Here is a 14,996-nt window from a genome sequence, read left to right as displayed (position 1 = left end):
AGGGGGGAGGAAGAGGAGAAAAGAAAGAAGGATGATGAAGGATGATGATGATGATGATACTTCAGAGGACTCTGGGCCCAGTAGCAGGTCCTGTGGGGCTGGGTCTTAGCCCGGCTTTATGGAGAGGGGCCTGGTTATTCAAGAATGCATGAAAGTATGCACAAAAGGCAGCTGAAAGGAAGAAGTACTGTGATTGTTTCTGGAGAGATCAGGGCAGGGTGTAACTTGGCAGTGTCACGTGGGCGGGACCTCCAAATCTGGGACTAAGTTTTGAGAAATGTATCACTAAGTAGCTGATGACGGTTCCCCTATTGTAAACCAGTGGCTTTCAATTAAGAGACCGCAAGATGGTGAACGCTGTTTTCTTTAATATTCCACCCTCAGTATTGGCTCCCTGAGAAGCCTAGCTGGTGTTGGTGCGTTGGAGCCACAGGTATGATCATGCCGGCCCTCTCGCTCTGATCTGACTGGCCATCGAGGTGAGTTTTGTTATTTTAAAGGCTTACTCTATTACAGGTCTTTGATGAACCAGAAAGGAGCTCCCAGCTGCATCGGCCACTCGCTCGCTGCACTTCGGAAGGCAAAAACCGCAAATCAAAACTGCCTGAGGTCAGTCACTAATGAAGCAGCAATGAAGGGGTCCTTGGGGGTCAAAAGTCTGGAAACTGAGCCTAGGTTTCCCTCTCCTCCAATGTGTGCCACTCCAAAGGAACACACAGAGGCTTCCCTGAGCCAGAGTAGAGCGTGCTTGTGTTATGGAGAGACTCCGAGAGAGAGAGAGAGAGAGAGAGAGAGAGAGAGAGAGAGAGAGAGAGACAGGTAAACTAACTGCATCTGGTCAGGGGGGGTAAGAAGCGGGGGAGATCATTCACTGGCCTCACGGGGCAAAGCGGAGCACTCGACATTCACACGGAGGACATCAGAGGTAGATAATTTCGCACCCATTTGGTGCGTGGGGAGGAAACAGGACGCCTCCGCATTGGCAGACATTGAGCCCAAGGACTAGCCAGAGACCCGACTCAACCAGGCCCCCGATAACCCAGGCTCCCCTCCCACCTCCGGTTCACCGGAGCCTGACTTCATGCCCTTTGGCTTTCAAAGAGGAAGGCAGGAAGGCTAAGCATACCCCCAAAGCCACCAAGAATCAATAAGCCCGAGCTTTGATCAGTGAGTAATAAGTTTAAACAACAGCCATAAGTAAGGCCAACACGTGCATGTGTGTAGAATAAAATAGGTACTCGTAACACCTGACAGTGGCCAACGTATGAGCCTCTTGTATGTGTATCTCCATATGTTGATGTCACGTTTCAGAAGTCCTGATCCAGAGACACCACTCAGCTGTTCCACTAGGCACAGAGCAGAAAAACAAAACTGATGCTACCATCCCATCAAACTTCCTAAGAGGCAGCCCTGGGACAAGTTTCACAGCCTCAGAAGTCAAGGCATTGTAGCGACAAAGTAATAGGAAATCGTTTTCTCTCTAGACATACAGAAAACTACTTTCTCCAGAGGAGGGAAACATGTCTTGCTCAAGAAAAGAAGCTGAACAGATCGAACTTTGTGGATGCAGGCAAGAGCTACTGTGAGGTATGAAGTCAGTAGAGCACACTCGTGTGTGTGTGCATGTGCGTGTGCACGCACGCATGCGCGCACACACAAATCAGCACTTGTGCATGCAGATCAGCATGTGTACGTTGGGCACACGTTGCTACAGGTGGGTGGCTGTGTGTGTGTTACAAGAAGACTAACCTTCGGGAGTCTGGGGCACCTTCCTGGAAGAGGAGTGGGAGCCAGGAGCTGAAGAAGAGTGATCTGGGCCTGCATGCTGGAAGGTTCTGGACCTGCATCTCGGCTGCTCTCACAGGCTTCCACTCCCCCCTCCCCGCCCCAAGATCCCACGGGCATCCCAGCAAGAAAGAGGCGACCGGGCACCCAGCGACCATTTTCCACGTGCCTGTCATCCCCTTACAGGCACCTGTGCAACTCAACCGTCACGGCACCCAAGAAGCTAAACGCTGCGCCCCGGGTCGGGAGGGAAGACGGGACCAGAACCGCAGCCGCCTCCGCCCCGACATCTCTCCCTTCGCTCTACTCTGCGGCTCTTGCTTTGCGCAAGGGAAGCAAGCTGGCTTTCTGGGAAGGATGCCAGGGGTTCCGCTCTCCCGGCTGAGAATTCCTGAGAACACTGGAATAACAGCTTTGGAGACTGCGGTCTCTCCAATCCATTTCAGGACCTGGCTAGGAACATGAAAACCCAAAGAAAGAAGCAACGGGGAATTATTCCGTTCTTTAACGAAAAAGGAAAAAAAAAAAATTAGGGGTGGGAATTTGGGGTTTCTTAAAAATTACATGATTGCTGGGAGTTAATTTGGTATTTCTTCGTTGGTTTGTAAGTTCTGTTTCCACACACACACACACACACACACACACACACACACACACACACACCAACCACCCAGAGAGCTGTAGGATGCCTAAAATCACCTTTCAGCGAATTAGCATTTGTCCCCAAGACTACAACACAGAACCTAGAATGTGGCCCTCTGCAGGGAGAAGCAATGTCACTCGAGGCCAGACCAGCCTTGTCACAGACAACCACAACCACTGATAGGCTTCAAGCCCAGTAGCCATAGCAGAGCATGATTAAAAGGATTGGCAGTGAACTTGGGGCGCATGGCTCCTATCGCACTAACAGGGCAGCCCTCCCCCTCCCTCACAACACACTTCTTCCACTTAGAGATGCGCCTTCTGCAAGGGAGGTCCTAACTCTCCTCAAGACAGGCCAACCGCGCTGGACTAGCCGAGCTAGCTTAGCCTTGAAGGAAACATGAAAACAACATTACATCACGGCCCCCAGGGAGCAATCTTCAGCAAGGAGCTTCATGAAGGAAGGAAACAACAACAACAACAAACAACAACGACAAAAAGATTTCGAAACCACAGTTTCGCCCTACCTGTCGATGATAACCGGGTCGGAAGGCGTCTCGTTGCGGTTTCCACAGCTTTTCTTTTCACAGCATCGACTGCACAGGAAAGGAAGCAAGAGTACACGAAATCGTGGGTTTTTGTTTTTTTTTAAATACAGTGAGCAGACACAAAAATTTTCTAAAAAGAACTCACAAAAATGAAGATGTCCAAGGAGCCTCCAACTAGAAGCTACTTGAAGGAAAAAAAAGTGTGGCTATATGGTTGTTGTTTTCCTTTTTATCTGAACCTAAACCCAAACGTACTCATCCACATTCTCACTATAGCTCACAAATGAGGTTATTCTCATCAACGCACAACTTCCCCCAAAATCCGTATTTGTAACTACAGCAGAGTTGGTTGGATCTTAAGAGTACAACGTCATTTCCAGGCTGACGTTCAGTTACTTTGTGATTGTATATTCTACATCTTTGTATGCCAATCAATATTTACAGGCCTGGGAATGTGGCTTAGTGGTAGAGTGCTTGTCTAGAATGCACAAGACCCTGGGTTCCATTCCTAGTGCCTCATAAAAACAAATAAATTAAATTAAAAGAAGAAAAAGTAACCATTAAAGAATTAATAAATAGGGCTGGGAATGTGGCCTAGTGGCAAGAGCCTTGTATACATGAAGCCCTAGGTTCAATTCCCCAGCACCACATATATAGAAAATGGCCAGAAGTAGCGCTGTGGCTCAAGTGACAGAGTGCTAGCCTTGAGCAAAAAGAAGCCAGAGACAGTGCTCAGGCCCTGAGTCCAAGGCCCAGGACTGGCAATAATAATAATAATATTAATATTAAAATAAATAAGTAAATATTTAAAGAAAGTAGAGGAATGTTTTCAATAGACAGCAGGTAGTAGCAGCCTGATAGTTACAGAGCTCATTTACATAACGGCTTTCTTTGGAGACTACAGTGTCCTTCAGAGGTATTCATTCCTTCATTTCTGAAGGAGAAGGAAGAAAATCAGAACTATGATGTGCATTGTAACCCAGAAGGAAGTGAGGCAGGAAGCTAGAGGATGCCAGCTTCGATCTTCACCAAGGCCACAAGTGAAATGGGACTTGACCACATACAAGTCCCATTTCTGAAAACTCTGCTTCCCCAAACTTGGACAGCTGGATACATGCAGAGGGATTCGCCGAGAGGAAAAGCTATGAGGATGGAGGCCCCCAGTGCAAGTACAACAGGAACAAAGGACTGAGAAGAGAGAGCGAGAAGGCTACAGAGAGAGCATTCCAACGCTGCCTGCCAGGGTTACAGCCTTCTAAGAGCCTCTCGGCTCGTTGCAAGTGTCTGTCGGCTGGAGTCAACTCAGGTGATGGCCTTGACGTGGCTCTTAAAACATCATGAACATCCATTCCAGTTGGAGAAGATCTCCTCAGTGTTCACAGCGGCCCCCGGCACGCAGGGCCGCCTTTCCCGCAGTGAGGTCTCCAGCTTCAGCACTGGTGACGTGCCGCTGAGACGCGGCTAAGCGGTGTCTGGGGCTCTGGCATCTAACTTGCCTCTAAGCAGCTGCGAGCATGGAGTCAAATCCCTTTAACCCTTCTGAGCTTGGCCTCCCTCACACACCCAGAGGCGGTGGCCAGAGGCCCTAGGGGGCTTCCGTGGTGAGGCTGGGGGGCTCCCAGGGCAGCCTTTGCAAAGGCCACGGTGTCGGGAAGCCGGGTAGCTCCTGCGGCAGCCGAGGCCTGTCCCGCCCCTCCACGGTCCATCCGGCCTCTGACCTTCCACAGAATTAAACATCAATTCCTATTTTAAAAATGTGCAGTCCGTCTCCCTCACGCAGAGACACATCCATTAGCCAGTGAACCATCCTGCCAACCACCACCACCCCCTCCCATAAAGTGAAATACACTTGAGGCACGCTTGGACATTTTTATCAAATGGGTACGAGGACGCTTCAAAATTTTTAATCAAATTAATAGGATGGAACAACAAGGAAAATTCTCTCCACTTTCCTAAAGAGCAGAAAGTCCCTAGGACTTTCTAATACGTGGCCTTTTAAAATTATGTTAGGTCTTAGCTTTTAAAATTTCAATCTATCCCCAAATTAGCATTCTTAAAAGTGCTAGCCAGTTACAGTCCTACCCCCCCCCCAAATCTTATCTCTCTGGACTCCCCACCCGTCTGTACAGCCACCCCTCTCCTGTCTCCCGAGTCTCGTTTAAGTCGAACCTACTACCTTAGCCTCATCAATGCTCAGTACTTCAAGACCTCCGAGCTAGACTCCTCTGACATCCCCCACGCGCCGACTGAACCCCCAATGTGTGTGACATGAGGGGTACGGTTTAATTACAAGAGCACACAGTCACCATGTGCCAGTCTGTTTCGTTTAGATTCTGGGGAGGCCAAGTAGGTTTGTCAAAATTCTCAGCTGAATTCAGCTGCTTTCCACAGGGGTTTCCTATGGAGGAAAAGAAAAATAGATCTCAGCGCAATCCTGGTGCCAGGAGAATGCGATGTGGGCGACTCAGGGAAGGAGATGGTATCAAAAAGAAACTTTAGAACCCAATCCTTTATTTTCCGACAGTAACAGATTCCAATACAGTCTCTCGTATCCGTACTCAACACACAAGAGCTACACGTGAGTGTCTATTCGCTTGGCGATGAAACTACAATAGCAAAAGGATTTTTTTTTTAAAAATTATATGACCTGATTGTTTTCACCCCCCACCCTTTTTTCTTTCAGTGTGGGGCTTGATCTCTGGGCCGGGGCTCTGTCCCTGAGCTCTTCAGCTCAAGGCTAGCACTCTACCACTTGAGCCACAGCGCCACTTCCTGTTTTCTGGTGGTTAACTGGAGATAAGAGTCTCACAGATGTTCCTGCCCGGGCTGGCTTTGAACAGTGATCCTCAGATCTCAGCCTCCTGACTAGCTAGGATTGGTTGCAGGTGTGAGCCACGGGCCTTTTTCTAAATTTCTCTGGGTCTATAAATGAACCAGAGAAAATTGCCTTTCTTCTTTTTTTCAAAGTAAAGGTCTCCTTCCTGAGTCTTAGTTGTTCTTGAGTGACATTCAGTGTTCGTGCTAACGTTTATCAACACAGCAGAGGGATGTGGAGAGCCCAGGAGAGTTCTGAATGCACACCCATGGCCAACGTGGACAGGTGACACTCACATCACCAACGCCATTCTGCTCTCCCATTGCTAGACAGGCAAAGCCTGAATAAGACAGCTTCGGGTTCCACCACTGTGGTAGAAAGGCGCTTAGGGTTCTTTTAGAAGCAGCCACGTCTCCAAGTCTGGACTTCCTCAGAAGAGTTTTGTTTTGCTTTTATTTTCCCCCCACTAATAATGATTGTAAAATAAATAGATAATAAACAAACAAACAAAGAGAAGAGGGAAGTGAACTTGGTGGTAGGTTAATACTTGTGTTCCTAAGAACCCCAGGGGCTCAGTTGGGGGTGCTCCTTACAGTATTGAGTAAAGAGAAGAACTACCCCTCTGCCTCCCTGTCTGGCTTGGCTTGGTTTATTTTATCCTCCTCCTTATTGGGAGAACCTTCTACTTGAAAACACTGTAGATTTGAGCCCTGGCCTCTTTTCCTCTTTCCTGTCTCTGCATGGAGTCTTTGAAGAGGAAAAGAGAAAGAATAAGACAAGTTGGGGGGGGGGGGGAGGTGGAAGGGAGAGGCAAAGGTGGGAACATATAAGAAATTTTTATCACAATCCTAACTAAATCTTACCTGCAAGGCTAAAAGGAGATAAAAGATGACTGGGTAAGAAAAATAGTAATAATAATAGATAGGTAAATAGATGCCCTAGGTTTGGACTCTGGGTGTCCAGTCAGCCCAAACTCTGGCTCAAGATAAATGAATGCGGCCCTCTCCTCTTCCAAAATTGTTTTTAAAATTCAACCCTCAACTTTCAAAAATCTGTCTCTAATTTCAAACTCAAATAAGCGCACAGCATGGTGGCTTTTGTTTTGTTTTCTTCTCCCCAACTCCTCCCTGCGATTGCATAACAAAAGTGTCTAAATTCACACCATCTGGCCGATAAAGACACCGGCCCTACTGCCCGGCTGGCCCATCTGATTAGAGCCCTGTCTAGCCTGCGCCTTGTGGCAAAAAGTCACAGCTGTGAGGTTTGCGAGCGCTCAATACAACTCTGTTATTAGCCAGCTGTAGGCCTTGAGACGACTTCTGTTCAAATTATAATATCTTTTAACCCTCTGAGCATTGAGGGCACCGGGGTAGCTGGCAGCAACATAACAACTAGATTTCTCCTCGCTAATAATTGGCAAAATGAACTCAGGCATGGTGGGGGGAAAGGCAGAGACAATTGGGGAAAGGGAGGAAAAGTTATATCTAAACAGATTTATTTTTTTCTCCCTTTGCTTTCGTCCCCCCACCACCCCCTCCCCCGCCCCTCGAAGCTAACCACCAGTTTATGAACGAGCCTTTTACTAAAGGCTCCAGGACATAAAGCCATTCCCAGAAGCATTCCCGTATGCACCAGGCAAAAGTAGATATGTGCAATCATCACTGGCAAAGCAACCAGGACACAATGCACGCGCACACACACACACACACACACACACGCACAATCATCATGGACTGCTACCACCGACTCTCAAAATGTGGGAGAAGAAACTTTTCTCCTTTCTGAAGCATCAACCCCTCTGGCAGATTGAACGAGAAAATCCCTTTCAGATGCAGCCAATATTTGCCTACACATGCCTCATCTCCCAACACTCACGTGTGCACACACACACACACACACACACACACAAATTCACTTATTGGGAAAACTGCAGGCAGAACCCATCCAACGGATCATTTATTTGCCCATAATTAATATTTGTTTGGAAGTCTAGTTTAGACAGAAAATAGCAGAACGTCTTCTCAGCCCTCCAATATAGCAAAGTTACAGTACATTAAATTTTTATATTGTGTTACTAATGCAGACTAAACTAGAGGCTTTAAAAATTGATGCTGCTACTTAAACAGCATAAAATGAGGAGGGTTTGCTTGAGCTTAAAATTTAAAAAAAAAAAAAGTCTAACTACAGCTGGATGGAGCATGCAAGTCTTGTTGAAAGTGTTAGGAAAGATTCACCAGATAATGGGCTCGTTTGAGGTTTTGTTTTCTTTTGCAAAGGTTCACTCTCCAAAACAAAGACATTTAAACAGTAGAGGATTTTTTTTTTAAACCTCCTTTCTGACTTCCCTTCTGAGTAGCCAACCAAGTCGAAGCTTTCTGATTATTTAATCTAGCTATTACCTGCGAGTGTACCTTGGAACAGTATTTTCTTGCTGAACAAATCTATCAGGGCCCTGAGGTAAAGGAGCCCTCCACCTACCCACCACACAGTGCTCACCACACAGTGCTCACCCAGCTCCCGCAGGAGCACAGCATGGAGGCTACTGGCCCAGCTCAAGTTTGCATTTGAGGCAATGTTCTTTTTTCTCCCCCACCCCCAATACTTGTCCCCAAATCCAAACAAACATGTCTGGCTGCTATGATTTCTTCCTGAGTTTAGGAGGGACATAAGGGCTTAAGGGAGCCCCCATAAAATAGTCAGGACTGAATTAGATGGCCTGCAATTACCCCCAAACTAGCAATCCTGTCCTTGGGAAACAATCGGTGGAGCCAGAGCAGAGTAAGGATAAACGGAGGCTTCCCCTCTAATCAGGTTGTGGGGGGGGAGGGCGGGAACTACGCTTACAAAATAGATATCACGTTCCTTAGTGAGAAACCACACTCTTCCCACCCACCGACCCTTCTAGGTCTCGGCTCCTGTGCAGTGAAATCCCCAAGCCTCCAGCCCCGGGCTGGGCACACACTGGGCATTCAAACCCCTTCTGTTCAAAGAGAGTGCAGGTGACTTTCTTCTCGGGGTTGAAACGTTTATGCTCCCCAAGCAGAAGGAAAAGGGCAATGGCCAGGGTTCAAAACGGCACGGATCAATTCCTAGAAGCTAGAGGGCAAAGAAGCCAACAGACTGGGCCTCTTGCAATGGGACCCCAAGACTCGAGCTGTTGCTGGGGCCCCCGGGACTTCCAGAATGCCAACCTTTCTCCCAGCTTTGCACCTCATTCACCTGTGAGGACCAGGATTGATCTTTCTACCCAGTGGTTCCTTCCAACCTAGGAAACATGACCCTACCCACCCCACCCCCGCCGTCCCCATTTTAAAAACAGGGCAACAGCGTGGAAGTCATTGCACTTTCAGGGCTGGAAAGACTTCACCTCACCAAGAGACAGACAGGCCTGGGGGCAGGGAAGTGCCCCCCAAAATGGGCCCCTCAACCCTCAGTCACTCCCTTAGTCTACCAGCTGTTTCGGGTCTCTGGGCCAGGGCTCAGCTCCACAAGTGGGTCCCCTGGTGCTGTGCCCTGAGTGGGCAGGGCAGGAACTCAGCTCTCACCCACCCCCAGCTGTGGTGAGTTTAAGGGGATCAGGGGGAGGGAACCCAGATCCCGAGCCCCGATGCCACGGGCTTTCCACGCGACAGAGGGAACTCCAGCGATGCCGGGAACCTTGGCTCTTTCTGGAGTTTATTTTCCACGTCTTAAGAGCTCTAGGCTCTGAAGAAGGAGGCCAGGCCCGCCTGCCTGGCTGTCCAGCCACACCCGGGGAGGGGGCGTCTCTTACCTGCACATGACTTCATGTGTCAGGAGAACTCGGCACATCTCCGGATTCTTATTCTGTCCCTCGTAAGCTATGGGCTGCCGGGAAGGGAAGACACAGAAGCACAAAGGAAGGACTTTAGAGCCCTGTACAAGATCGGCTCCCTCCCCACTACCTGCTCCCTGTAGGAATTCGGGGGGGGGGGGGAGCAGAAGCTTGAGTGGTGGCAGGGTTCACCCAACTGAAGCAAAAGTAAAGCAGTGTGTCCCCCTCGGATCTTTGTGGAAGGAAATACTGGAGAGAGACAAGGTTCCCCATAATTCTCTGCTTTCTACGGCCTTATGCTCCCTCCCCTGTCCGCCCCCCATAAAAAGAAGACAACTGGAGACAGAGGGTCTAACGGAGTTTAGGGTGATGGAGCCAGCCAGTGCAGTCTGACCCAGAAGGTCATGCAGGTGGGAGCAGGGAGGAGGAGGAGGAGGAGGAGGAGGAGGAGGAGGAGGAGGAGGAGGAGGAGGAGGAGGAGGAGGAGGAGGAGGAGGGGGAGGAGGCACGCAGCCTGCCTGGGCTCACCTGCTTGGTGACAGAGTCAATGAGCCTCACGTAGAGGTCCTGCTCCGTCCGAACGCCTGCAACAGGAAGGACAGACAGAGTCAAGGGCTGGGAGCCCCTCTGGCCCCCAAAGCCCCGGAGGCCTGACTCAGGTGGTGTGGGCAGCCCGTCCATGCTGCCAGGGACACAGCTGGGCTGTTGTGGAGCAGAGACCTCGCGCCGCAGGCCGCGGGTTGGCTAAGCTGACTCCCCTGCGCCTGCCCAAGGTGCTCACCGTTGCTGTACAGGAGCTGTAATTTGTAGTGGGTGCCGTTGTTGGTCTTCTCGTTTCCTTGCTCCTGAAATGACAGAGACAGCCACTCCATTGTTTTTCAGCACCCCCTCCATGAAGAAAGTAAGAGGGAGTCCTGCCCCGCCCGGCCTTCTAGCCCCCTTGATTAACCCCAGTCCCGGCCCAGGCCGGCCCAGGGTCAAAGGGCAGGAACTAATGCCCACCACCAGCCCAGGCTCGCCAACCCCTGCTCCCTCCAGCCCTCCTCCCGTCTCCCTTATAATGTCCTCCGGGTAGGAATGGGTTTGGGAAAGGTGGAGAAGAGTTGATCGAGATGCATCGTTCTCCTAACCTGACTTGTTGAATCGAAACCTCTTTGTACAACTGAAAATGTTAAAGACGTAAATATCCTCAGAAATGCCTTCCCCCAGGTCCAGATCGAGCCGGACAGAGCAGCAACCAATCTCTAAGAAGTCTCCCCACCCACCAATCTGGCTGTGTTTGCCCCCTAGAAACTCACAGGCTTCTCTGGGCAAAAAAGTGCAGGGACCTGTCATTTGGAAGAGCTGGGCACAGCGGGAGCCCGCGCCGGCCCGGAGCTCAAGACCCAGTGAGGAAGTCAATAGGACCTTAGGAAATGGCGATCCCAAAGCTGGAACTGGACACCCAAGGAGACTGTCCCAGCCAAGGACGCCGGTTCGCCTTCCCTCGCCCAGTGGTTTCGATGGACAACTTTTCATTTAAGACTAAATATTCTGCCCCCAAATCCAAGCTTGAGTGGGAAGGGGGGGTGGCTGCCTTGGTTGAGCAAAGTTAGGAGGCCACGGCCCTGAGAGGGTGGGCTGGCAGAGACTTCCCACCTAGTCCCAATCAACCCACCCTTGCCCAGCTTGCAGGAGAGAGAGGGGCCACCTCGCATGTACTTTTTAACCATGATCGAACCCAAAGTGTGCTTGCCACAGATGACGGCTCAGTTAATGACCCCCAAAGCTCGGGGCACACTCCTGAAAGCTTCGGGTACAGGAGCAAAGAAGGGGGGGGGCGGAAATCTACTGACGTGGAGGCGGAGGGTGAGAAGCCTCCATTTATCCTCTCTGATGATGCGCAGGGAAAAGTGTCTCCAGTGACAGATGGAACCTTTGGTTCTCTGCTGGAGGGAGTTCCTGGGCCCGAGGCGGGACGGGAGTCTGCTTACTTTGTCATTTTCCACAAAGTCTACGAAGGCCGTTCGCTCGATCTCCACCGGCTGTCCCTGCCGGTCGTAGAGCGCCAGGACGAAATGGAAAAAGTTGGATTTCCTCAAGTTAGACGGAGGCTGCTTCTCGAAGTGAGCCCGGGACAGGGCTACCCCACTGCGTAGAGAGAGACAGGAGGGACACAGAGAGACACCAGGTTAACAAAAAAAGGGGGGAAGGGGTGCACACCCCAGGTCCAGAGCCCTGAAACTTTCAGGACTTTAATCAGTTCATGTTTAAAAAAAAACAACAACAAGAAGAGCCTGGTGCTGGTGGTTCACCCGGTCACCCCAGCTCCTCCCGAGGCTGAGACGTGAAGATCACAGTTAGAAGCCAGCCCTGGCAGGGAAGTCAAATCTGTGGGACCCTCATCCCCAATTAACGGGGAGGGGGGGTGGAACCGTGGCTCAAGCGCTAGCCCGTGAGCTAGCCTTGACCAAAATAAAATAAAATGAAATCTAAAGGTCAGTGTCCAAACTCTGAGTTCAAGTGCCGGCATACAGACACCCCAAAACCCGGGGCTCCACAGGGGACGAGCGGTGACCACGGGCGCACGGACAAGGCCCAAGTCTGGGGCGCGTGCAAGCCGAGCGGGCCCGCCGCCCAGGGTCCCACCGCGACGGCAGGGACCGAAGGACCCGACTCTGCGCACGGTGCCAGAGCAGGCCCCCAACCCCAGGCGGAGGCCCAAGACGTGGGGTCCCGCGGCCCCCTTTCCCCGGGTGTCAGGACCCCGAGCGGGGACTCGGCGTTAAAGGAATAAGCACCCCCCTCGCCTTTGCGAACGGGGTCCTCCCTTCTTCCGGTGGGTTACCTGCCTCGCTCGGTCGCCTGGGGGGGGGGGGCGTGGGAAACCCCTGCGTGATGGAAAGCCCAGGGTCCAACTGTCGGTCCTAAACGCCTTGCCTCTCTGCGTCCCCCCCCCCCCGCCCCGCTCTTCTGCCAAGCAGCACCCCCGGAAAGCGGCAGATCGGAACCCCCGCGAGCGAGCCTCACGGGGGTGGCAGGCCGTGGCGGAGGCGCCCCGGATCTGCGGGGCTTGGAGACGCCCGCTTGTTCCGACGCGGGGCGCCGTTGCCTGAGCCCGGGGCGCCCGGCGCTCCAGCAGAGTTCCCGGCGGCGGAGGCCCAAGCCGAAGCCCGAAACCCAAGTTGGGAGGACGCGAGAACTCGGCGTGGGGGCGCCCGCCCCCCACCCCGGGCCTAGCTGTCTTAGCTAGTCTCGAACCGGCCAGCAGATCTCACTAACCCGAAGGCGCGGGGCCCCCGGCCGCCCGGCCCGCGCGCCCGCATTCGGCGGAGGATGTCACCTTTGGGCTCGCATCGCCCTAACTTTTCCCGGCTGTTTGACGCGGAGAGGGGAGACGGGGAGGGAGGCGTCTCCTCTCCCCGGGATGGACGGTCGCTCGATCCCCCCCCCCACCTCCGGGGAGTCCCGGCCGCGCGCCCCGGGCCCCCGCGCGCCGGCGGTCACCCTGGCCTTCCAGGGCGGCGTCCACTTCGCTCTACCCGGGACACCTGCGGTCGGGGAGTGGCCGGGGAAGGCGTCGTTCCTCGGCGTGATGCGGAGACGTGCGGGGGGCGGCCGAGAGTCGGGGGAGAAGTCGGGGAAGGGGGGCCCCGGTGGCACGAGGGCTGCGTCTCGCCGGCAGGGTTGCGTCCAGGCCACCCGCGCGGGCCAGAAGTGGTGGTGACAAGCGGGGGGCCCGGCGTGTCTCCGTGGGGTGGCACCCGGGACGGGCGTTCGCTCTGCCGGCACACGGTGCTCGGGGACGGCGTCCGCTTTGGGGGGGATCCGCGGAACTGGGGGCGGCGGCCCATCTTCTTTTCCCCTCTCGCTTCTTCCGCGACTCCTCCGGCTCGGACTTTGCTCTTCGTTCCTCCCCCGCCTCCGGGCGTCGGGACCGCCCGCCCGCCCGCCGTCAACTCCAGATCCTCCCGCCGGTCCCCCTCCGCGAGCTCCCGCCGGCCTCGCCTCGCCCGGCCGGCAGCTGCCCCGGCCTCTCCCCGCTCCCGCCGCCGCCGCCATCTGGCAGCTGGGCCTCCAGTGTCTGGGAACCACGCGGGAGGTGCGGGGAGGTGCGGGAGAGCCCGGCGGGGTCGCGGACACCGTCAGGGCTCTGAGGCCCCGGCTGCGACTTTATTTGGATGCGTGGATTGATTTTTTTTTTTCCTTCGGTTTGGTCTCCAGTAAATGGAAGACGCGGGTCGACTCCGGTGCCGGTAAACATTTCCCCTGACCGCAGCGACCTGCCCGGCCGAGGGAGAACCCCCCAACCCACCCACCCGCCACCCCCCCCCCCCGCGCGCGCGCGCGGCCAGGACCACCGACGGGATCCGAGGGGAACCGGAGAGCTGGGGAGCCGGGGAGAGAGGGGACACCCGGGGGCGCGAGGAGGAGGGGACAGGGGCGGCGGGGACGCGAGATCGAGGAAAGATCTCCTCCCGGGGGTGAGTGCGGCGACCCGGTTACCTCTGCGCGGCGACATTGGCGTCCACGACGCCGACGTTCCGGACCCAGGACCGGACCGAATCCATCTCCGCGCCCAGAGACTTCTCCTTCAGAGCTGGTCCTCTTCCTAAAGTATCTTGAATCCCAAACATTTAAAAAGTCTGATCCTTCACGATCGTCTTCTTTAAATTTAAAAAAAAAGTGATTTTTCTTTTCTTTTCTTTTTAACAACAACACTGTCCTGACTCGAATCTCCAGCGGTGCCAGCAAACCAGTCTTCTCCACAAAGCAATCCGAGAAAGGGGATCAAGTGCCAAAGTTTGGATCTCGCGTGCAGACAAGGAAAAGGAAAAAAAAAAAAAAAGGGAAGGAAAAAAAGGGGGAGAAGGGGAAGGGAAGCGGACCCGGGCTTCCCGCGAGAGGCGCGGGCGATGCGGTCCAAGTTGGGCGTGCGTCCGTCCCGCGCGCGCGCTCCGCGCTCCGCGCTCAGCTCCGCCGCCGCCGCAGGCCGCGCAGCCTAGCTCGCTCGCATCCTCCCCGCCGCACGGCCGCCGCCACCAAGTCGCCACAATTTAGGAGCATCACCTGTGCCGGGGGAAGCGGGAGGAGGTGGCTCGCTGCCTGCGATCCGGGCGCTCCCCCTGCCTCCGGGCGCCCCCCTCCCCGCGCCTCCCCACCGTGCCAATTTAGGAAAGGGGAGGGGAGAAAAAGGAAAAAAAAAAAAGAAAAGCCCCGGCCGGATCGGGATCGGTGGTAAAAGGAAAGGGAAGACCCGGAGCCGCGAGGAGGCGGTGGCTAGCGAGCGCCGCGCGGAGCCGGGCTGCCGCCGCGCGCGGGCCCATCAATGGTTACTACGGCCCCGGCCGCAGGAGGCGGAGCCGCGGTCCGTTAACGCGCCTCATTTGCATGGGCGCTCGGGATTGGCCGGCGCCGGGGCCCACGTCCGCCC

The 14,996-nt window shown here is 53.9% G+C and overlaps 1 protein-coding gene across 1 annotated transcript in view; it reads right to left on the bottom strand.

Annotated features, from left to right (window-relative positions):
* Positions 1–14,718, bottom strand: part of Ebf2 (EBF transcription factor 2) — a 169,019-nt gene extending 154,301 nt beyond the window's left edge. The window contains exons 1-6 of the mRNA XM_048330904.1: positions 14,069–14,718; positions 11,557–11,713; positions 10,365–10,428; positions 10,112–10,167; positions 9,563–9,636; positions 2,955–3,023 (exon numbers count right to left, since the gene is read on the bottom strand). Of these exons, the coding sequence (XP_048186861.1) occupies positions 2,955–3,023; positions 9,563–9,636; positions 10,112–10,167; positions 10,365–10,428; positions 11,557–11,713; positions 14,069–14,199 (551 nt within the window). The 5' untranslated portion in view covers positions 14,200–14,718. The remainder of the gene's footprint in view (positions 1–2,954; positions 3,024–9,562; positions 9,637–10,111; positions 10,168–10,364; positions 10,429–11,556; positions 11,714–14,068) is intronic.
* Positions 14,719–14,996: the final 278 nt, after the last annotated feature.

This window comes from Perognathus longimembris, chromosome 21, assembly GCF_023159225.1.
Source record: "Perognathus longimembris pacificus isolate PPM17 chromosome 21, ASM2315922v1, whole genome shotgun sequence".
Taxonomy (NCBI): domain Eukaryota; kingdom Metazoa; phylum Chordata; class Mammalia; order Rodentia; family Heteromyidae; genus Perognathus; species Perognathus longimembris.
Note: the sequence above shows the minus strand (reverse complement) of the source record. Positions and strands in the feature narration are given on the sequence as shown.